The 23,676-nt window shown below is 47.9% G+C and overlaps 1 protein-coding gene and 1 pseudogene across 1 annotated transcript in view; both read right to left on the reverse strand.

The window, feature by feature from the left end:
- LOC119178628 (juvenile hormone acid O-methyltransferase) overlaps window positions 1–23,676 on the reverse strand; it is a 66,414-nt gene that overhangs the window by 24,701 nt on the left and 18,037 nt on the right. The window contains exon 3 of the mRNA XM_075882847.1: window positions 14,475–14,673. Coding sequence (XP_075738962.1) covers window positions 14,475–14,671 — 197 coding nt within the window. The 5' untranslated portion in view covers window positions 14,672–14,673. The remainder of the gene's footprint in view (window positions 1–14,474; window positions 14,674–23,676) is intronic.
- Window positions 20,737–22,705, reverse strand: LOC142770875 (uncharacterized; annotated as a pseudogene).

Below are 23,676 nucleotides of genomic sequence, written 5' to 3' on the forward strand. Positions count from 1 at the left end.
ACGTTTAAGGGCTTGCAAAGCACACTCGCAGTCGTTAGTTCAAGTGAAGGCCATTCCCGAAGTCGGAGGTTTCTGTAATGGTCCCGCAATGACAGCAAAGTGACTGACGAAGCGGCAAAAGTAAGACACCAGGCACAGCAAACTTTGCAATTGTTCTTGATTGACCAGACGAGGAAAACCAATTACGACAGCAATATTGTCGGGGCCGGGTTGAACACCATCTTTGCTGCCAAGGTGACCCAATACTTTGATGCATGTGCTTGTGAAGTGGCACTTCTTTGTATTGAGCTGAAGGACAAAGTTCAAAATGCACGTTACAGCTTCATCCAAACGTTTAAAGTGCCGAGGAAAAGCAAAAGAATAAATTGCGATGTCGTCTAAATAACTTAAGCAGGTTTTCCACTTGAGACCCCGTTAGCCAGTATCTATGATGCGCTCGAGACATTAAAGTCATAAAGCCCGTCAGGCGTTGCAAACACTGTTTTCTCCTTGTCTGCTATGTACATAGGTATTTGCCAATACCCGGATTGGAGGCCGAGGCTGAAGAAATACTCTGCGCTTAGCAGGGAGTCGAGGGCTTCATCTATATGTGGCAATGGACATGCATCTTTTTTCTTGAACTTATTGAGTGCTCTGTATTCAACACAAAAGCGAACAGAGCCATCTTTTTACCAGACCAACACCGCAGGAGATGACCAAGAGCTGGATGAAGGTCGAATAATGCCGCGTTTGAGCATGTGGGCGACGTTTTTCTTAGTGATTTGCCGTTCAGCCGAAGACACACAGTACATGTGGTGGCTTACAATGAAGCTGCTTTCGGTTTCGATGCTGTGCTCTGCACTGAAGGTGCGGCCCAGACCTTCGGAATGTACATCGAACGAAAGGCTGTGCTTTTGAAGAAAGTCTAAGAGGTCTCCCTTTTGCTCGGCAGTTAGGTGAGGACTTATGGTAGCATTTAAAGTAAAAGTGGTAGCCTTGGTATCAGTTGTAGCAGACAAAGACGGTGATTATGCGTGAAGGAGACCAGCGAAAAAGGCTCGCTGTCAGCGAAGCAGCTCACAGCAGTGCCCTGAGGTAGCATCACTGCCTGAGAAGTTGAGGTCAAGGCGGAGACCAGCGCTATACCTTCGTCAAACCGCACAAGGCCGGGTGCAATGGTAAGTCCCGCATGTTTGGAGATAACTGATGGAGCTATTAACACGTCACCGGTAACTATAGTGTAAGAAGCGATCGTGAGAATTCGTTCATCTCCTGGCGAAATGAAACAATAAGCGGCAGCAACGAAACGGAAGCTGTATGAATCAACAGAGGATGAATTCTCAGCAACTGACTTATGAATCTCGCTGACGACACGATATCAAAGCTGATGCCGATGATAGGAAGCCCCATCTTAAAATGAGTGTGTCAGTGCACAAAAGAAGTACAAGAGACTGAATGTGGTGAATGATGCTATCTATGAAAACGCAGACTGTACGAACACTTGAAGGCTGATCAGGGACTATCTGCGCAACGAAGGTGAGGACCATCGTATGGTGTTCTGCCCAAAAGTCTGCACAAATTACGGAAAATGATGCACCTGTGTCTACGAGTGCCTCTGTCTGTATACCTTCAACATACATCAATAAAGCATTTGATGGGTGGCCGGATGAGTATGACGTAGTGCGAAACATGAAACTTTTTCTCCCGAAGCTGCATCACTTAGTTTTCCAGCTGGTGGTCGGGAATTGAAGTAGAAGGTTGAAGCGGAGAAGAGGAACGCGGCATCGGTGAAGGTGAGCAACAACGCGAGAAACGGGACCTAGCAACTGAGCCGAAGGTCTGCGGAGACGGCAACCGAGGCGTGCTGTTTTGATGCAGTCGCTGATAGGGTGGTCCAGTGGGGTAAAAGTCGTCTCGTTCAAAGTCACCGTAGCTTCGTCTTTTGTATTGCTGACGGTGTCGGCAAAACCTTGAACTATGACCACAGATGCCGCAATAGAAGCAAGTCAGCCCCGTAGTGCGCCAGGCGTTGTAAGGCTGGGCAGACGGTCGCGGTGCGAGTGAGTTGAGCGAACCATGCGCTCCGGGTGCTGGCAGCTGCATTGGGCTTCGCTGGGGTGCAGGGGTCTTTGCAGCAACCTGAGCATTAGTTGGCATGGCCACAGGGTTGAGCTCGGAACAGGTGTGATAGTCATCGAGGCCAAGCTATCGTGGGCGCAGGTTTCATTGCAGCAACGTCAGCGTAACATGGTATGGGCACGGAATGTACGCTTGGAACTGGTGTGCCAGTCATCAAGGCCAGTTCCTCCCTCACGACGTCGCGTAGGCTAGTAGCAGGTGGCGTTGTTCGAATATCAAGGTGGCGAGTCGAGGTGAAGCCTGCACATAAAGTTGTTCACGGATCATAGAGCATGCTCTGTTGTGTCATGGCTCGAGCACAGATCGGACTTATCAGGTCGCACCCGAGTGGTCTAAAACTCTTCAAGGCGCTGTCAGGTAGCGACAACATCAGCTATGGTCGGGGGCTTCTGCACCACAAGCGCATTACAAGTGACAGTCGCAATGCTCTTTAGCAGGTGGCAAACATGGTCGTTTTCCGCCATATAGCTGTTGATGCGGCGGCACAGGGCAAGAATTTCTTCAATGTTAGCAGTTTAAGACTCGCCGGGGAATTAAGCACATGCACTAAGCCTCTTCATGGCGATATCCAAGAGCTCTGACAGGTTGGTAAAAGTCTGGCGGAGCTGATGTGTAAAGGCGAGTCATGTCGAAAATTTGTAGTGTAGTTGAAAAACCACGTTTTTGCGACGCTGCTCAAGTAGGTTCATCCCAATGGTTGATGGCGCTCACGTGGCCATACTTTTAAGCCAGTGTTCAACGTCCTCAGCCGGAAGCACAGCTAACAGCGGAGGATCCTTTTGAGGGCTGGTGTGGTGAGAACGGTTTCTTGGCGGTGGGAGGGGTGGCAAAGCTGGTTTGCTGGGCTGGTCGGCTTGCGACATTACCGAACCCAGGTCGTTTAAGTGGTGACCTAACAAAGCTCTAGAGATGTGTTCTAGAAGACGCTGGGGATGTTCGAGAGCACGAGAGGATGCAGGAACCGGAGAGCACTCTCAATCATTTGTAAGGTGACGTCCAAGGACACTCAACACTCTTCTTTATTCTCTGAGTATGTGCCCCACAACGCAAACTGGAGTGGTGATGATAAGTATGTACAGATGAAAAGATGGGATGCTTAAATAACGATCACAAAATGTATAACTATATTATGCACTTGCATACAAGCAGAGTTAGGTGTATAAATTACATATTCTGTCACGCGTACGAGCGTGCGCGTGTGTGCTTGTGTGTGGGTTTAGATGTTAGCAGAACGTGGCAAGGTTCAGTTGAAACGTTATTCTTTAGCTTGAGTATATCTTAGCACACGTAAGAAGACTCACACTGTAATATGCTTGAACGTTGCCTATCAGACCTTGGAACTGCGTCTAGCTATCTCTAATAAAACGAGCTTCTCTCTATTAAAAATTATCTTAGTATTCGACTCTGGCGAGATCTGTTGTGACCGGTACAACTATGAGTACCACTTGAGTATTAATCCCGTCGCCGAGCCAACTAAAAGACTCACGGCCAAAATTCTTGCCCAAAATATCCCACAATGCTAAGCCTTGAAAAACACCGTGACACGTTTTTTCGTATGCAGACATTATTCTTTGTAAAAGCACCCAGAAATGATATTGTGATAGTAGCAGCACTTAGTTTCTAAATCACGTCAGCACGAAGTCACAAAAAAATAAGTAGAGTAAGTGGCAGAGGGGGGTGAAAAAAAAATTCCGGAAAGGGTTGAACCCCCTCCCCTTTTTTGGCTACGGCACTGTTTGCGTCGCGGGTGGTCGGTGTTTGCTCGTGGAGCTCGCCTTGGCAGCCAGCGCGTAGTGTGAGTTTGCTACGACGCCGGCTTGATCAACAAAAGTAACGTTCGGTTTAATACGGACAGCATAGCGAGGCCTTATGACCTCTTAGATGTTGCAGCCGGTGAAATACTGGTGCCAATTAGAGAAGCCACCATCGGCGGAGCCGGTGCGAGCGCTTCGCCGGTGCCACTCCCACATCGGTTCCCGGCTAGCCTGCCGTGGTCGTGCGAAGCTTACTTCAGACTGCTTTGATGTTTTAGGTATGAAACTCTATGAGCAGTCAATGATGATCGTAACAGCTTACTTTCGTTGCCAATAAATTATTTTTTTCGAAACTTTTTGTAACTCAGCCTTTTGAAGCGTGGCATTCGCAGCGTTTTGTTGTGGAATAGGACTGATGTCCAGCATAATTCAACGGTGTGAAATATCTTGAAATGTTCGCACTCAACACCAACCTGTCATTGCAAATCTTTGCTGCACTGATAACTTTGTTGAGTGTCGACAGATGCTCACACGGTCAGCCACACAAAACACTGGTGCTTCACATCGGCGTGCGAACAGATGCCCGTAGATACACACAAATACACACACGCACATATGCCCATCCCGACCAAAAAGGGTTTTAGGGGGGAAGCTTCTTAAAGTGGCACCCGTTTGTCCCTCGTAGTCGTAGTCGTAGTCATACTGTGTAACCAGTGTTACATTTTCACCTGCAAGGGGGTGCCGGTGGGAGATTTCTCCTGTGCTTTCTTGAAAAATAGAAAGTTCGTGGCATGCGCGTTAACTAAAAGCCGAATGCTTCTCTCTCTCATTCCCCATTAGCAGCCATTGGCATTTTCACGTAGTTTATTTACGTACAGACCTACTTGAAGGCCGAGGAACGCCAGAAGAGCGAGGAATGTCAACAGGCCAAAATACAAAACAAGCGCAAGCTCGGGTCGCACGTGTGCATCAACGCTGTGGCTTGCCGTTTCTTGCTGCTTCATCGTCGTTCGCATAGTTCCCTACATTGGCCCCCAGTGAATAGCGTAGCCAACCTGGTGACTTATGGCGTAGTCACTATAGCGGGGTCGTAATACGGCTTCAGGCGACTCACATGCACAAATTTCCGGCCACGACGGCGTAAGTCATGAGACTGTGTCAAAGGGTCAATCTCATAACTGACTGGTGACGTACGGGCGAGAATGCGGTAGGGCCCGTGGTATCGTGCCAGTAATTTTGACGAAAGGCCAGGAGTACTCAGTGGAATCCAGAGCCAAACGAGAGCACCAGTCGTGAAAGTAGAGAGATGTCGGCCGGTGTCATGCGGTAGCTTTAGGTGGCCTTGGTCCTCGGTTGTCAGTGAACGGGCCAATCGTCTGCAATCTTCTGCGTACCTGGCAACATCAGAAATTGCAGTGTACTCAGAGGAGTTGGGCGTGTATGGGAGGATAGTGTCCAGCGTGCACGATAGTTCGCGTCCGTACAACATAAACAAAGGAGAAAACCCTGTTGTCGCGTGCGTAGCGGTGTCATACGCATGCGTGACGAATGAAAGGACAGTGTCCCAATTGGTCTGGTCCGAAGCTCTGTACATCGTCAACACATCACCGAGAAGGGCGATTAAATCGTTCTGTGAGGCCATTCGTCTGCGGGTGACATGCTGTCGTGATGCGATGAACCATGTTGCACTGAGCGAGCAAGGCTTGAATGGCGTCAGACAAGAAAACACGCCCCCGGTTGCTCAAAAGTTCGCGGAAGCACCATTGCGAAGACAAGTGTTGCGCAAGATAAAAAACGCAACTTCCCTCGCGGTTGCTGCGGGTAGTGCTGCCGTCTCCGCGTAACGCGTGAGGTGGTCCCCGCCGACAATTATCCACCTATTTCCAGAAGACGACGTGGGAAGTGGTCCATATAAGTCGATACCGACGCGGTCAAATGTACGTGCTTGACAAGGCAGAGGCTGAAGTGTACCGGCAGGGCGTTGAGGTGGAGCTCTACGTCGCTGGCATGCAGTTCAAGCACGTACGTGCTTGCGAACAAATGTGTACATGCCGCGCCAGTAGTACCGCTGACGTAGACGGTTGTACGTTGTGAGAGCGCCGGCATGAGCGCTTTGCGGGTCGTTGTGGAAAGCAGTACAGATTTCCGAGCGCATGTGGTTGGGTATCACTAACAGCTACCTCCGACCTTCAGACGTGTAATTCCGCCGATAGAGGAGGTCGTCTCGAATAGCGAAATGTGTGGCTTGACGGCGGTTATTTTTTGAGACTGAATTAGCTAACGGATCAGTCAGAAACGCGAGGAGTTGGGAAATCAACACATCTTTGCGTTGTTCTGATGCCATGTCTGTGAAGTCGATTGGTGTTATTAAAGCTGAAGAAGGTGACGAGGAGGTTGGGTCAGCCGGTAGCGGCGAGCGGGATAGCGCATCAGCGTCGGAGTGCTTTCGGCCGGATTGGTATACAACACGAATGTCGTATTCCTGTCGGCTAAGCGCCAAACGACCAAGGCGCCCCGACGGGTCTTTGAGCGGATAGCCAGCATAGAGCATGGTGGTCCGTGACGACTTCGAAAGGGTGGCCATAAAGGTATGGGCGGAACTTTGTCAAAGCCCAGACAATTGCGAGGCACTCTTTCTCAGTGACGCAATAATTACACTCGGCATTTTTGAGCGTTCGACTCGCGTAAGCGAGCACGTATTCTTGGTATCCTGGTTTTCTTCGAGCCAATACAACACCGAGACTGACACCACTGGCGTCGGTGTGGATCTCTGTAGGCGCATCGGGGTCAAAATGGCGTAGTATTGAAGGTGATAATAATAACCGCCGAAGTGCGGTGAAGTATTCGTCGCACTCGTTTGGTCAAGCAGAAACGCCTTTGGAAGTTGTCAACAGGTTGGTAAGAGGCGCGATGATGGAAGAGAAGTTGCGCACAAATCGACGAAAATATGAGCACAGTCCGATAAAACTTCGAAGCGTCTTGATGGAATTGGGCTTCGGATAGTCGGCCACGGCGCGGAGTTTCGCCGAATCCGGGTGAACACCTTCTTTGCGGAGGACGTGACCCAGTATACTCAGCTGACGTGCGGCAAAATGGCACTTCTTGATGTTAAGTTGAAGGCCAGCAGAGGTGAGACACGTGAGAATAGCACGAAGATGAACAAGGTGAGTCGAAAAGTCGTGATAAAAAACGACGATGTTGTCTAGGTAGCAGAGGCACGTGTTCCACTTGTAGCCGCGAGGAATGGTGTCCATCATCCGTTCGAGGGTAGCTGGGGCGTTGCAGAGTCCAAACGGCATGACGTTAAACTCATGCAGCCAATCAGGTGTTACAAACGCAGTCTTCGATAGGTAAGGATCAGCTATTGGTGCTTGCCAATATCCTGAGCGTAAAACTAAAGAGGAGAAATATACTGCTTCTTTCAAGCAATCGAGAGCATCGTCGATGCGTGGCAACGAGTTCACATCCTTCCGAGTTATCTTATTGAGCCGGCGGTAGTCGACACAGAATCGGATAGACCCATTGTTTATGCGCACAAGTAGAACAGGGGACGACCAAGGGCTCTGCGATGGCTGGATGAAGCCACGCTTGAGCATATTGTCGACTTGTTCATTGATAATACGGCGCTCTTCCGCTGAAACTTGATATGGTCGTTGGCGTAAGGAAGCATGAGTACCCGTGTCAATGTGGTGCGTGATGTTCGCTGTGCGACCTAAAGATGGTTGAGTGCAATCGAAGGCAGAACGAAACTTTCAAAGAAGGGACAAGAGTTCGCGTCCTTGTGTCGGTGATAGCTCAGCGGCAACAGAGGACTGGAATGAGTCTGGCGTGGGCAGTGTGGCCACAGGTGGCGTCATAGCATTCAGCTAGAGATGAGGTGGGTGTTCGGCAAACTCCAGAAGGCGCAAGAGGTCAGCGTCTTGTATGTTACCCAAACATGTATGTCTTGTATGTTACCCAAACAGTAAAGTAACTGGCGACGATAGCGAGTTCGCAACGAGCATGGCGGTAGCACCGGATTCCATGGTGAGTATGGCAAAGGGTAGGTGTAGGCTACGGCGGCGGGTAAATATGTCAGACGGAGTGAACAAAACAGTTCCGACAGGAGTGGCCGTACAGGTAAGGGCTACAAGGGTGGATGTTCTCGGTGCTATTTCCGTGTCTGCAACAACGACAAGTTTGTAAGCTTCAGAAAAAGAATCTATCAAACAAGAGGTTGGCAGTGGTGTAAGGGCAACTTCTGCACGTGAGCAATCTATGATGGCCCGATGACGCGAAAGTAAGTCCCATCCAAGAATGACTTCGTGGAAGCATGATGCCAGCACAAAAAATTTAATGGCATAAAGTTCACCTTAGATAATGACACGTGCAGTGCACATGGCACGTGTCACTGCACTGTTTTATGCACTGCGAGTTGGCCATGCGGAGCATCAGGCCCGAGAGAGGCGTCGTCACCTTTTTTCCACTTGCGGCATAATGTCTCACAGATTATGAAAACAGCGGCCCTTGTGTCGATAAGCGCTTGTGCGGCGGTCCCCTCAACATTGACGTCGATAACGTTTTGCAGTGAGAAAGATGGAGGCCTTTAGCAGTTCGAATTGAATGCAGCTGTTGCCTCCGGAGCTGCAGCGATCAGTTTCCCTCTTTCGTAGCAGCTCGGCGATGCATAGGTGACAGGGAGCGTCGTCGGGGAGATGGTGACCGATGGTTTGCATAGGGTCGATGACCGTCAGTGGTGTACCTTGATGGCGTCCTAGACGACGACGCAATTGGCCTGCCCACGGTGTAAACTGGAGGGGGATCTCGGCGACAGTGGCGGGCAACCTGTCCAGCGATACCACAGGCGAAACAAATGGGCCTATTATCCGGAGTCCTCCAAGCGTCTGAGCGATGGTAAAATCTAGCTGAAGATCTCGCGTAGGGATACGGCGCAGCAATTGGGGTTGTAGGCACGACATCGGGCGGCGTGGCAGGTTGAGCATACGGCATACGTTGTTGCGTAGGCCGAGCAGCGACGGTGGCGTACGTGAGAGGCGTAGTGACAGGTGGTTGCTGATGCATCGATGGAAGGGCCTCAACGACTTGGGTCTGAATGGCGTGTTGGAGGCCCGGTGCTAAAGCTTGCGCGGGCTCATGTGTTAGTGGCAGCAGTGACAGCTGGCGCGCTACCTCTTCGCGGACGAAGTCCTTGATTGCCGAAAGCAGCGGCTGCTGATCGGTAGGATGTGCAGCTAGGTGCAAGCTTGCGAGTGTGTCTGGCGTCATGAGGGCTTGACGAGCAATTGCGTGCTGCCTACGCAACTCATCGAAGCTCTGACAGAGGGAAACGAGCACAGCAATTGGGGGGGGGGATTTTTCGCGAGCAACATCTGAAAGGCGCCGACGTCAATGCCTTTCAAAATGTGCCTGATTTTTTCTTCCTCAGACATGGTAGAGTTGACGCGGTTGCATAGATGCAAGACATCTTCAATGTAGCCCGTGCAGGTCTCGCCTGGTTGCTGAGCACGGGGACGTAAACGGTGCTCGGCTTGAAGCTTGCGTGCCACAGGTCGTCCAAAGACGTCCGTAATAGTAGTCGTGAATGCAGACCACGTAGGAATGTCAGATGCGTGGTTATTAAACCACAGTTGTGCGGTGTCCCCAAGGTAGAACGTGAAGTAGCCCAGCTTACTTGGGTCGTTTCATTTGTTTCTTGCGCCGACTTTGTCATACCTCGCCAGCCAATCTTCGACGTCCGACTCAGAGGAGCCCATGAAGATAGGAGGATCTCGTTGAGGATACACGGTGCCACAAGTTACCTGGACGATCGAAGGTCCCACCTGAAGAGGCGTCCTGGTGGCCATGTTCGTGTCACGTAGAGGGGGAAGCTTACGGGAGCGAAGTTCCAGGTTTGCACGGGAGTCCACACACCTCTACCACATGCCACGTAGTTAATTTACGTACAGACCTACTGTAAGGCCGAGGAACGCCAGAAGAGTGAGAAACGTCAACAGGCCGAAAATACAAAACAAGCGCAAGCTCAAATCGCGCGTGTGCACCAACGCTGTGGCTTGCCGTTTCTTGCTGCTTCTTCGTCGTTCGCATAGTTCTCTACAGCATGTACATTGAGCACTATCTGACAAGAAAGGGTTGCTACATTATACTCGCTAGGTGTAACATCCTTAGTTTTAGAGCCGCAGTGCCATGAATACAGTGAACTAGCATATACCTTGAACTCGATGTGGTTAAAGGTGGGAAGTAGATACGAAGCGCAAGCCGTAAGAAAGTAAAACCCGAATTCTCCTGTCTGTCATTTCCCATTAGCAGCCATTGGCATTTACATTGAGCACTATCTGACAGGAAAAGGTTGCTACGTTATACTCGCTGGGCGTAACCTCCTTGGTTTTAGAAAGGGTTAGCGAGCGTTGGGGCGCAGTGCCATGAATACAGTGAACTAGTATATACCATGAAATCGAGGTGGGTAAAGGTGGGAAGTAGATACGAAGCGCAAGCCGTAAGAAAGTGTGCGTGTGCCACTTCTCGTTTAGTCCTTGCAATTTCCACTGGATGGCGGTGCTTCTATATGGGGAATATATGATGAAAAGATGCGAGATGATGGTACTTGAAGTGTTGAAAAGATGGACGAACGGACACACAGACAGATGCATGGATGGACGCATGAACGGACGCAGGGGCGGATGTATGGACCAACGCAGGGACGGACGCGTGAACAGACGCACGCACGGATGGGCGGATGGACGCATGGACGGACGGAAGCAAGAATGAATGGACGGACAAATGCTTCGCCCACTCTCCATCACTCCCTCCGTGGATATGCTGCCATTCTTTTTAAACTCCCATAGGTAATTTTAACCATGTGACCTGAAACTCAGTGGGAAGTTTAACAAGGTCATGTCTTTCATAAGCTACGACCATAAGCAGGGGGCATTTTACGACGACATGTGCCGAGTTCACTCCGTTATATGGAGGAAATAATTTGGGTAGAGGAGTTTTGGGGGCTCATATTGCTTGCTTTCTTGGTTCTTTCTTTTGTGGCCCTCACCCACTAAGGAAGATTGGCCAAGAAGCCAGTGGTTAATGCAAGGCAATCTCATTAGGTTATCCAGGCTAGGCGAATAGGATTACTTTGTTTTGACTGTGGGATTATTTTGGCACATTGTGATGAAAAAACGGAAAGAAGAGAAATGATAGAATTTGTTGAATATCTGAGGGGTAATAGTTATATGAATTCTTCTGAAGGTTAAATCATTACAGTGTAATAGCAAAATAATAAATGTTAGATTGGCTAGTAAAATCAAAAGCCCCGCAGATGTTCTTGTCACTGCGGTCTAATGAAGCGGCCCCAGAAGACAAGGTATTAGGAGTAGTCAGTGATATTCTTAGTTTTTTAAATAAAATTTCTAAACATTTTTTTTATTTTATTATTGAAACGGCGACATGTTAGAAGAAAATGTTCGATATGTTCAGGTTTATTACAGCTGGAGAACAGAGGGGATGGCACCAGCCCAGACCTGTTTAAGTAGAAATTAAGAGGTGGTACACGGCAACGTAATTTCGTTATAGACTTCGAGTTTACGCGAGAGACAACATTTATTATTCCAAGTGAAGTTGTGAGAAATCGCCGAATCGGTATTGTAATTTTTGATGAACATTCAAGAAGGGAAAGTATGCTTGAGAAACTTCAATCTCGTCCAATTTTTGCTTTGAGTATAAAAAGCACTCACAAATATTTTATGTAAGTAAAGCAAGACACTCTAGTTTCAACTGGGAAGGTCAGATTAATACATTTACATAACCCACGCGGCAAGAGAAAACCTTTCGAAACTGATGCTTATTCTGTGGACTATCATTGAGAGCACGAGTGGCCCCATGTTAACGCGATAGTGTTAAAGAGCTCATTTAGCAGAAATTCCAGCGTTGGTTTCGGCATCATTGGTTGTTAGCGAAAAATTATCATCTCATGCGTGACTGAAAAATCAAAAACAATACAAATGAAATAAATTATTAAAAATTTTGGCTAGAGTGGGGAGCAAACTAGGGGCATTTGTTGCTGAGTGGTGTTCGGACCCGAGTTATTGGCGCAGCAAGCGCCTATTCTACCACAAGGTCAGACGTCTGCTTGTGAAAACAGCAAAAAAAATCTTCCTCTGCTTGGAAATGCAGTGAAAGTAGCTTTCATGCTTTATGAACGCTCACGTTCCATTTACATGCTTCAGAATGTAACATAAAATATTTCAGTAGGAATATTTTATAAAAGCGCCCATTGCCAGCCGGCGTCAGTACATGCGATTATGATAATCTCTTCTTGGTTTAAAGCTGGACACCCACTACAAAGGCCCAAACGATGCTGTGCCTATTCCCCTAACACTACGTAGCGGGTGCATAGGAAGTTCGAAAAGTTTTATGCACTATGCTTTTGAAGTACACACAAGGAACAGAATATCACTGTCGTGCTCAGCTACTAAAGGCGAAGCTTCAGTCTTCTCATTTTTTTTTCCTGAGATCTTCGCGTATTGCAAGAATGAATCAATTTCATCGTGTCACGGAAGGTCTGGTTTCCTCACCAATGCAGGAAACGTGCGAATGGCAACGGCTAGCGTTAGTTTTTAGCTAACGCGTTGACGCCAAATTGAAATTCAAATTAAAGTTTTTGTTATTTATCATACAAAACGGGAAGGTCGCCAATGCTAAAAGTTGTGAGAATAGCCTGACAAAGACCCTGGTGAACTCTACATACACACGACAGTAGCACGGAAATGATAAGTAAATAACTTGCAAGTACAATATCAGACCTCAACAATAATATTATTTCAAGAATGATTTCCAACCGATTATTTTACACCTAATATAAATGTTAAAAAACTGTATTTTTTTTCAAAAAGGCATTATACACCGTGCATGTATCATCGAATACATTGACACTTATGAGCTTAAAAAACGCAGACATGTACATTTGCGTGAACACCCATACATTCATATTGCTAATACAACGCAAAATAGCAAGATGTAACATGGCTAGCACAGCTGAACAAAGGAGCATTTGCCTGCTGAACGTTCTTGAGAGCCCGTTCCAAAACACCGTTTTGTAGCGCGACAGTCAAGCATTGCGTATAGCAACGGCGCACCCAGACAGGCGGTTGGCAAATTGCAACCCTTCTCTTCCTCTTCTGTAGACTGGCCTGGTCAGATGAGAGCGACTGTTGCTGATTCGCCTGCGCATTGGCAGCTTCTGGACTGGAGCTCACATCTATTCCACGGCTCACTGTTCATTGCTTGCGCACAGGTTTGACGACGACGAAACGCTGGAGCATATCATATGCTCCTGCCCAGCCCTGACCGTAAAAAGAGGCGTGATGGGCGTCCGTTATAGGCCTCCCAACCTCGGCCAGGGGCTGGGAGGCCAGGGGTTGGGAGGCCCAACTTTCCGAGAAGCTGAAGTTGGGAAAGTGTGCCGAAGGCTTTTCTCGTCTAGAAGATGCAGTCTGCTTGCCCACCTCATTAAAATGCGTAGACTAGGTCGTTAGAGATCTCGAGAAATTAAGTCGTACATGAAAGATCTCTACGAAAACAATGTTGAGTCTTCACTAATTATCTGTACTTCAATGAATGCTTCATTATAACCTTGTATATTATGTGCCTGATAATATTACACATTATTGAAGTGAAATAAGTCGATAAGTTGAGACGACTTTTATGGGCTTCTATGAGATCTCTTTTTTATGTACAGTCATTATCTATGTGTTTTCATACCAAAGCAAGGGAAAGTATTTGAAAAAGTGGCACAAGGCTTTTAGGCATGCTATATGTGCTCCTCTGTGTCAGTGTTTTCAAAGCAGTCACTCTTCAGAATTCAATGCATTTGTGTGACACATCATGTGCATATAACATGATTTGTTTTACTTCGAAGACACGCCAATCAAGCTACTTGGCTTTGGTCGCTCTCTGCGGCATAACGTTGCAAAGTCCCTCCAGCTATCACACACGCCGACTACCAGCTCCGTTACATGGCTGCGATGCTTTTTCTGAGCACCCCTGCGAATGCATATTCCTTTTCATTTTTATATTGGTAAGACAACTTGTTTATTATCTTTAATTTAGCTCTTTAAATAACTCGGATTCAGCGATACATATTCGAATCTTCCACATACTCTTTCCGTCCATTGCATTCACACAATGCTTTGTGTATTTTCACCCCGCATGTATTATGGGCTCAGGGTACAGCACTTGTAAAAAGTCGCATGCTTTTATTATTATGAAATAATGAGTTACACCATCGTCTTCAGCCACTTCCTTGAAGAGCATCCCGCATGACTGCCCTGACCGCATGCGAAGTTGAGCATAGAAATTTTCTGTCATAGTCTGCATTGACCATACTAAATTTAAAGATCAAATATCTATATATAAAAGCACTATTAAAAATGGTAATTGCAATGTGATTTCACACGTATCTAAAGCACTAATGCAGTGTTCCTTTTTAACCTGCGATAAAAATAATGAGATAGTTTTTCATAACAAGGAACCCTGACTCAATTTTAGCTTGCAGTTTTTTCAGTGGAATAATATTGCGCAGTGAAAGAATATTGAAGCGGGCATGTATCTTACCTGGGCAGTATATGCTCTCTGGTCACATCTCCTGTCCCGCATCCAATGTCCAAGAACTGCTGACTGGGGTCGGTGGCAGGTTTCTTCCACTCGAACGTACGCAAAAACTCAAGAAATAGTTTTTTGTTGAGTGATATCTTGCTTGCATACGCGTCCGCCGCGTCGTTTGTCATGAAAGGGCCAATTGCAGAGGTCATTTCTGTGGGAATTAAGCAACTTGGCTATCACTTTCTTGCACTGGCATTCTAGATGCGTAAATGTAAATAAGATGACATCTCTATTTGACTTCAGTGCTTGACAAACCCCCAAAAATTGGCGTAACAACATAAAATACATATATTTCTCATAAGTAGGTATCTGTTTGGAGAGGTATAACGATAAAGAAAGGGAAAATGGTACGCAGAATTCTCACCATAAACAATAAAAAATGACAAATTTGCACACGTGCATTGTTGGTACTGATGGGCCATAAAAATTTTCGGTTTCCTGACTCGGCTACAAGAGCGCTGTGGCAACCAAGAAGCCCTCTCCAGAGGCAATCAAGCTTGCAAACGATGGTGCCTTGAAAACGAATTCTCATTGAAGAATTAATATTTTTCATAAAGTTACTTCATCAAGTATTTGCGAAAGTACAAATTGTGGCCTTTATTCAGTTTCCTAGCTCCTAATGACCCTTTTCATTTGCCCGCTATGCTATTTCTGTGTTGCGCAGCAGCCTCCCAACTGAAGTGTTAGTCCCTTGCAAGCGGCAAATACTTCGAAGTCGTCACCGGCCGTGTGGCTCATGACGCCTGTGCAACTATTGCCTAAGAAGTTTTCCATAGGGTATGCCGACGTTAACATACCCCGCTCAAAGACAGCAAAGGCCACATAACTTTTCTTATTTGCACGCGCAGCGTCCGAGAATGTTGAAATCCAAATTTGAGTGTACTTGTTACATTTTTTTGTGTAATCGTTTACCGTGTGATGTTAAATTCAGCATGCATATTCCTAGAATGAGGGTAACCACGAGTACTTGACTAATGGCGAATTAAAGCGAGGTCTTTCGCTCTTCTTGCAATAAGGTGGAGATTGCGGCACAGGCAAAATTTCGTGACCCGTCTGGGTAACGTAGAGGCGAGAGATCTGCGCCACACGTTGAGCCTCTCGCAACCCGCCCGGTTTGTCGAGAGGCGAGAAATCTGCGCCGCACATTGAGCCTCTATAATTACATCCAGGTATTGTTCATTCTTTGTGCAGTAAGCCCGTGAGTGATAGTTTGGATTGGAAGGTCGAGTACCTTTTTATAAGTTTTAGGTATCAATACATTTGGCATGCTTCTTTCAATCACGAGCCAGTTATGCATAGACGCAACGTAATGAACATGACTCATGAGAAAGGTATAAAAAAGGTAAAAAAGACTCCTAGTTTATGCCTTATTCCATGTTAGATACTGCAATAATGTGGCCTAGCGTAGCCGCAATATCTTGGTCTACTCTGCGTAAAGTTCCCGCGTTATAGGCACTCACTGAGCTGACTGCCCCTGATATTCTGATGCAGCTTGCCTTATGACTTTTAATCTCGCTAGCTGTGAACAATGTCACATCTCGTATGAGACGTTCTACAGTGAAAGCTGTTATGACATCCCAACAAGGATCACGCGCGCCGCAGTTGTAGGCCTACGCCACTGGTGTCCGTAACCACTACCACACGAAATAAGATTAGTATATAGAAACATCAAGAACACGATAGAATTTGAACGTGGGTACGCTTCGGGCTAGCCAAGTGATCAACCGTGGAGCCAAGCCTGTGCTTGAAAGTCCGCACCAAAGTGACAAAAACATGCTTGATGTCGGCAAAGGAGTCACTATATTGGAAGTAAAAAAGCGTTTTACGAGGAGAACATTAAAGGAACAACAATATATTCTTATAATATCATGTGAGTTGCGTAGCGAGTGGGTGACCGAATTCTACGACCCATTGCTATGCTTCAGGTATAATTATTTATCGATCGTCAGCCACCACATCAAAATATTGCAATAAAATTTTTTGCAAGTGTGTGTTGAGTACAACACTACTCCGAAGAATGACGAAGGGTACCATAACGCTTAGTGAATGTCTGCCTACCACACATAAAATTTAGTATTTGGTGCATAGCGGCTACCCTGCCAGTTTCATTTTAGCAGTTACACAAATGTGAGGAAAAAATCGGCAAATCCCACGTACCTAGGTATCGATGTAATGCGAAGCATGCGGAGGGGAAGTGACGGTGTCAAAATTATTTTATTTAGCGACAAGTCATCAAATGACGCTAAATATATGTACAAATTCATGACTTCTTTGCGCAAACACGTACACGACCACAAGAAAAAGAGGCAAACAACACGGGCGCAAACTCGCAACTGGTTTATTTTGAACAACGAACTGTACTTATTGTCACACATGTCCCGTTAAATAGGGAGGCTATCGCCGGGCTAATTCCAAGGGCCGAAGTATCGGCCCCCCGAACCGCACCACGAAAGCGTGGACAATTTAGAAGTGGTCCTTTTTGGCGCGCCAGCGGACGCCAGCTGTGGCCCAAAGAACAAGTCAGAGCCGAGAGTTGATAAACCAACAAAAGTATATTCTCAATAAGGGCAGATCGAACTAACACAAGCATGCACACTCCACAATAGTTGAATACAATATGTCACACACCAAACAACGTACTACACAGTACAATTAGCCACACTCGAACAACGGACCCAGACAACAGTACACACTACAATGCAGTCGCATGCATTGAACAACCAAGACACTTAAAGACTAAAGAGATAGTAAACCTATTCAGTCCAAAGTCCTTGGAACAAAAGTCTGAATGATACTCTTCCGAGAATCACTAACTCAAAGTCCAGCGTTGTTGCCGTTCCGCTGCCCTCGAAGTTTCTCTTCCAGGAAACCTCGCCGAAGTTCCTCTTCCAGGAAACCCCGCGTCTTCAATAGGCCACTTTCCAAGGTTCAAACTCCTTCGCCGGAAACACGTCGGCTTCACACACGCAGCTGTTGCCACGCGTCTTCGCTCGATAGTGGTAGACACACGCTCTTGCTTGTAGCTCGAGCCTTCACCCCTCAGGTGGAAAACATCTTCTTCTCCTGCTTTGTCTCTACGGACAAAACCTTCGCCGATTGCACGGCGGAATCCCTACGCACTCTGGCGTTAACTTCCGTCTTCTCCTGATCTCTCATCTCGGCTGCTCAGTTAAATACCTTGCGCGCGACATTCCAGAAGGTTCTCGTCATTTCGTCGGCGCGATACGCAGCGAAGGCTGGGAAGAGGGCGAGACGGTTGGAATGCCCTGCGCGGCCGATGACTCAACTCGGTATGACCACGCCTTTTTCGTTCTAGAACTTTCGCGGGCTATCTCGGCCGCCGATGTGGGGTGAGGAGGTTCGTCGGCGAAGCCACGCTTCCAAGGGGAGAGCGCGCGCCCGGTTAGTTTTGGATGTTTGCTTTCTTTTTTTTTCATTTGACCTCGCGGCGTCTCTTTCGCGCGTTATCACAAGAATTTGGCGGCGCGCCCATTTTTAGCGCTCGTTCTGTGACACTTATATCTTCACGTAGCCCACACGCCCCCCCATCGGTGGATCCAGGAACACACGAGATAACCTAAAGAAAGCTTATTCAGCACTACGTCATGATAAGAACAACAAAACGACAAAACTTGAAGAGCTACGCGAAGAGCTACGCGTGTGGGCTACGTGAAGATATAAGTACAGTTCGTTGTTCAAAATAAACCAGTTGTGAGTTTGCGCCTGTGTTGTTTGCCTCCTTTCCTTGTGTCCGTGTACGTGTTTGCGCAAAGAAGTCATGAATGAGTACCAACTCGCCCAGCTTCATGTACTGTTGATATGTACAAATGTTGCACGCACACCCATAAGTTCAAGAGCTGCAGATGTTTTTTATAAGCAGTTGTTTGCACTTGCGCAACAATGCCAATTGGAACATGCGTATCAGCAATATGAGAAGGTGATATGGAGCGCTGATGCTCGCGAAGACACTGACCCTGAACAATGCCACCTAAATCAACTTCAGCGCATAGCAACTAACTACAATTGACGCTAACTTTACGTAGGTAGTCGAAATTTCTGGAGCTCTTCACTATGGCGTCTCTCATATTATTATGGTGGTTTTGGGACGTTAAACACCGCATATCAAATCAATCAACGTTAACCCGACATGACGGCTGTATCAAAGGAAACCCATATGCAATGTTCACAAAATTGGGTAGGAAGCACTGCAACCATTGAGGTTCACGAAGATTTGCGTCTATTTGAAAAGTAGCTGGGAGACCTAACCTCTAACGTGAAATGCTACATTGCCACGCAGAATGCTTGGGTTGAATACCAGCTGGGACTCTGACACTTATTCTTTGTATTTGTCCGGTCGACGCTACCAATGTTGGGTATTTCTTAACACTCGCGCGTTAAAACCACCCATTTGAGTTCTCGTCGTTTCTCGATGGATACTGAGGCCGCGTTCACACTGAGCATTCCGGCCGCCGAAAGGGCCCTCTCCGCGTCGATCGCTCTCGGAGCGATTTTTGCGGCGTCTGCCGCCGAATCGATCACCGCGGACCAATAGGAGCGCTAGTCAAGAAATTTTGAAAAATGGCGGCCAAGCCCTACTCACTTGTTGTGCCGCAGTGCACGTAACTGAATGTTGAAACCAATGGGAGTTTAACCTACTATGTGCCTACTTCGCCTCCGTATTTCGTGAAAGAGGTGACCGAGCTTGCTGTTGGCGTGACCAAGCTTGTTGCGGTCTTGCAGAGCAAAACAAACCCACCAACGCCGCTGGCGTCGGTAGTTTTTCTGCTCTTCGTGCATTACAAGACAGCCACTTGCCAGCAAATTAAGCAGTACTGTCTTTTCTTGCTTCTTTTGTACGAGAATCGTTGAAGTATACACTTCCAGATAAGGTAGAAGCGTTTGCGAGCCGCGACGACAACCGGGTGACAGCGCATCCATCCCGCGTTCGTCCCGTAGTAGATGGCATATTCGGCGGCGCGGGGCGCGTCCAGTGCGAACGACGCTGCGTTTCGGCGGTAGGGGAATTTCGGTCGCTGTAGAAAGCGGATGTTTCAGTGTGAACTAGGCATGAGTGTCAATCACCTGCGGCACATACCAGTCCGTAGGTATGTGCCACTCTGGCAATAGGTTTTAGATGCGGAAGCATCTTATACTCGCGCCTTGTAGTGCGCCGTCCGCGCCGTCCGCACCGCTTCTCGAACATTCGACAGCTGCCGCGCGCGCATGCGCCGTCGCGCCGTCGCCCACTCTTCCACCATCTGTGCATCCCTTCCTCCTCTACACACCACGCGCGCTTCACTCCTCCACCATCTGTGCACCCTTCCTCCTCTACACACCGCGTTCGACATCTACAATTCTCCTGATTCTCCAGTGGACGCACATGTGGCGTCGCGCTTCGAGAACATTCAACAGCTGACAGTGCATGCGCCGTCGTGCTGTATATATACTCAAGGTCGGCGCTCGCTCGCTCAGTTGCCGCTCGTCGGTTGGTTTGTACGGCGCGTCGACGTCCAAGGTCGCGGTGAAATGAATTCCAACGAATCCACAAACACAATGATCGACGTCCCTTCGACCAGCGCCGCCCTTTCGCATACGTGTGTACGTGTTCACTCATTTAACACCCCCTCCTACAACCACGTTAACCAATTTAGCCATCGACCCAAGTAAGTCGCAGTTTAACACCCGATTTCACAGCCACGTTAACCAATTTAGCCATCGACCCAAGTAAGTCGCACTTTAACACCCCGTTAACCAATTATATGGTCCGCATCCTCCTCAGTGTTCCCCCGAGGGAAGCTGCGGGCAATTTTTTTAATGACGTACGCGATAGAACTGTGCCATTATTCACGTCTTGACAAGCGCGTCGTATTTGTCAAAACATCTTACCCTCCCATGCTAATTTTGGTTCACGCAAACTTAAAGAAATGACCACGAGAACAGCCAAACGTAAGTGGCTAGATAACTGCATAGACAGGTTCAGACGCTAGAGTTCGCCGAAGTTCGCGATGAAATGGTTCACATTTAAAAGGGCTTTCAAAGGTCGTTCCTCCAGCTTTCGTTGTAATTTTGCTGCGAGTTTGACGCTTACCTGGCGTTTTTCTTTTTTGTTTGCCAGTGATTGCGAGTACGAATACGATGATGATGATGAAAAACATTTATTATAAAAGAGAGAGGTACGGGGCCAAAGCATGACCCCGCTACATGGTCGGCGTCCTTAGTCCGGGACACCGCATGACGAGGCCCCTACTCGCGCTCGTCTCACCAGAGCCCGTTGAGACTCTAGTGATGAGCAGTTGAGGAGGCCAGTCTCCCATACCTCTCGGGAAGAGGTAGGGGAAAGGGGTAAGTGAAGATTTTTTGGACATGCCCATACCATGTGGGAGATATCACACGTCTCCCCACAGTGTGGGCACCGCCCATCTGTGTTCGCATCGAAATGTTTTAGGATTGCAGGACAGAGTAGAGTACCTGTCTGCAGGCGCCTTAGAGTTCGCTCTTCCACCTTACTCAGCCCCTTTGCAGGAGCAGGGTAAAGGCGTTGAGTGTCGCGATAATAGGTCAAAATTTCTTTGAACCGCAGCAGCGGTGTATTGGCCTCCAAGTCATAAGAGCCACGGTGAGGAGCCCGGTGGGTAAGCGCTCGGGCGGCCGCGTCAGCGGCCTCATTACCTCGTAAGCCCTGATGGCCAGGAGCCCATACGATGCGTTTAGGGGCTGGATCAGCGAGAGCCCGTTTTAGAATTTGGCTGGCTAGGGGGGATATCTCTCCTACCAAGTAATGAGCACATGCTTTCCGGGAGTCCGTGATGATAACTTTCGAGTTCGGGTCCGCAGCAGCAAGCGCTATCGCGACTTCCTCAGCGCGCTCTAGATTTTGCGCTCGGAACGAGAGCCCATTGACATGCTTTTCCCGGTGAACTACAGAGTCCGTATAATATCCCGTGGGCGAAGGCCCTGCTATATCTACGTAGAATACACCAGGTCGGGAGCCGTGTTGCCTCTCAAGCGTCCGAGCCCACGCCTGTTTTCTGCTTTCGTGCGTGTGCTTATCCATGTTACTGGGGAGTGGAGAGACCGAGAGCATATGCCACCACAGTTCCGGAATACGCTCCACCTCCTCTGCAGTGCAAGTGGGCTGTATATGTAAGCGGTTTAGCAGGCGGCGCCCGGGAGCCGTCTGCACGAGCCGCGTATATTAATTCATAAGGTGGGCCTCCCGTAACTCCTGGTAAGAGTTGAGCACACCTAACACCGTCAGTTTGGCATTGGAAGTGGCCACCGGGAGATCCAGAGCTCGTTTAGTAGCCTTACGAATGATGGCATCTATTCTTTCGTCTTCTTGCTTGTTAGTGCGAAGGTATGGGACGGCGTAGAGGATCCGGCTAGTCACGAAGGCATGGGCGAGCCGAAGCGCGTCCCTGCCCCGCAGACCACCCCACTTGTTGGAAACGCGGTGGATCATGTGCCCTACCTGTTCGCCTATTTTCTTGAGTTTCGCTATAGTGGAGTCCGGTCTGAGTCTGTGGTGAATGAACAGGCCCAGAATCCGGAGCTCCTCCACCTCTCCGATGGGCACCCCAGACAGGGAGATGTGTATGGCTGACTTGTCTCTTGGCTTCGCTGTAACGTGCAGAAGCTCTGATTTGTTTGGAGCACATTGGAGTCCACAATCGTTGGCATACGCCTCGACTATGGATGCGGCCTGCTGAAGGCGTTCCTGCATTTCACCAAGGCTCCCTTCAGTGGTCCAGATTGTAATATCGTCGGCATATATGCGTGTTGTGTGCCTTCCACCCTGGCCAATTCGCTTGGATGGCGCATCATAGCAATGTTGAAAAAGAGCGGTGATAACACTGCTCCCTGTGGGGTAACCCGTGTTCCCATAATGTACGGGCCATATTCCTCGTCCTCGTTCCGAAGAAGTGCCTGGCGTTTAGAGAGAAAATCTCTGACATATGCAAAGGCCTTAGCCCCGCAATCGGTGGAGCTCAAGTTAGCCAGGATACTGCTGTGTTTAACATTGTCGAAAGCCCCCTTCAGATCAAGGGCGAGGATGGCTTTATCATTGTGTTGCATAGTTATGGGCTGTATGACGGCCCTATGGAGCTGGAGAAGGACGTCCTGTGCAGACATTTGTGGGCGAAACCCAAACATGGTGTCTGCAAAGAAGCCTTTGCCTTCATGGTATGGGGAGAGGCGATCCCGTACCATCGTCTTCATAAGCTTGCCCGCGCACGAAGTCAGTGATATAGGCCTCAGATTTTCCGTATTCACGGCCTTGCCTGCTTTGGGGTACGAATACGATGGTATAAAGACTTTCTACGACTGCAATAACGACATTTGAAGCATGGCCACTCATAAACTCCTGATGGACAAACAATATTCACAGGCGCACAATTCATACGTGCGCTGGTCCGCTTGTAAGACGTACACTCGTCGATGCGTCTTTAAAATAGAGAAACAAAGTCTTTTCAGTACCTTTAGTATTTCGCTGCGAGTTGACACGCTTGCTAGCAAGAAAGCTACAGGAACCATTCACTTTATGGAATGAACATGAATAAACTATGCATGTAAAACATGTGCAAAAATACATCGTAACTACATGGGATCTGTGTCCTTCGTGCTACAACGCTGGTCCACGTACAGCGCTGCTGGGCTTGTAAGACCTACATGTGCTTGAATAACTCGTCGATGCTTCTAAAAAATAGCTAAACGAAGTGTTTTTTGTAGCTTTAATATTGTGTGGCAAGTTGGTACACTTGCAAGTAAAAAATGCTGCATAATGTTGACTTCATGTAATGAACGTGTGAATAGTATGTGTGTAAAACTTGTGTAAAAATACATCGTATTTTAATTGGGTCTGTGTTGTTTGTGCTTCAAATATCTTAGTTTATGTCATGTGAACTTACTTTCACAGCCTTAGATTTATCGCGTACTACCGCAATAATCAATCTTAGAATCGTCCAATAGCATGAGTAATCACTTACTTTATCGAGTTTTGTTTTTGTTTAGATTTTAGAATAATGTATGCATGTCGATAAGGAATTGCCGGTGTTACTTGTGCTACGATGTCCGGTTTTTCTAGAAGATTGCGCAAACGGTGCTACTTGAGTTCTTGCTTATATTTGTCAGTCAAAGTTGCCTAGTGCTCCGT

The sequence above is a fragment of the Rhipicephalus microplus genome, chromosome 1 (genome assembly GCF_043290135.1).
Source record: "Rhipicephalus microplus isolate Deutch F79 chromosome 1, USDA_Rmic, whole genome shotgun sequence".
NCBI lineage: Eukaryota > Metazoa > Arthropoda > Arachnida > Ixodida > Ixodidae > Rhipicephalus > Rhipicephalus microplus.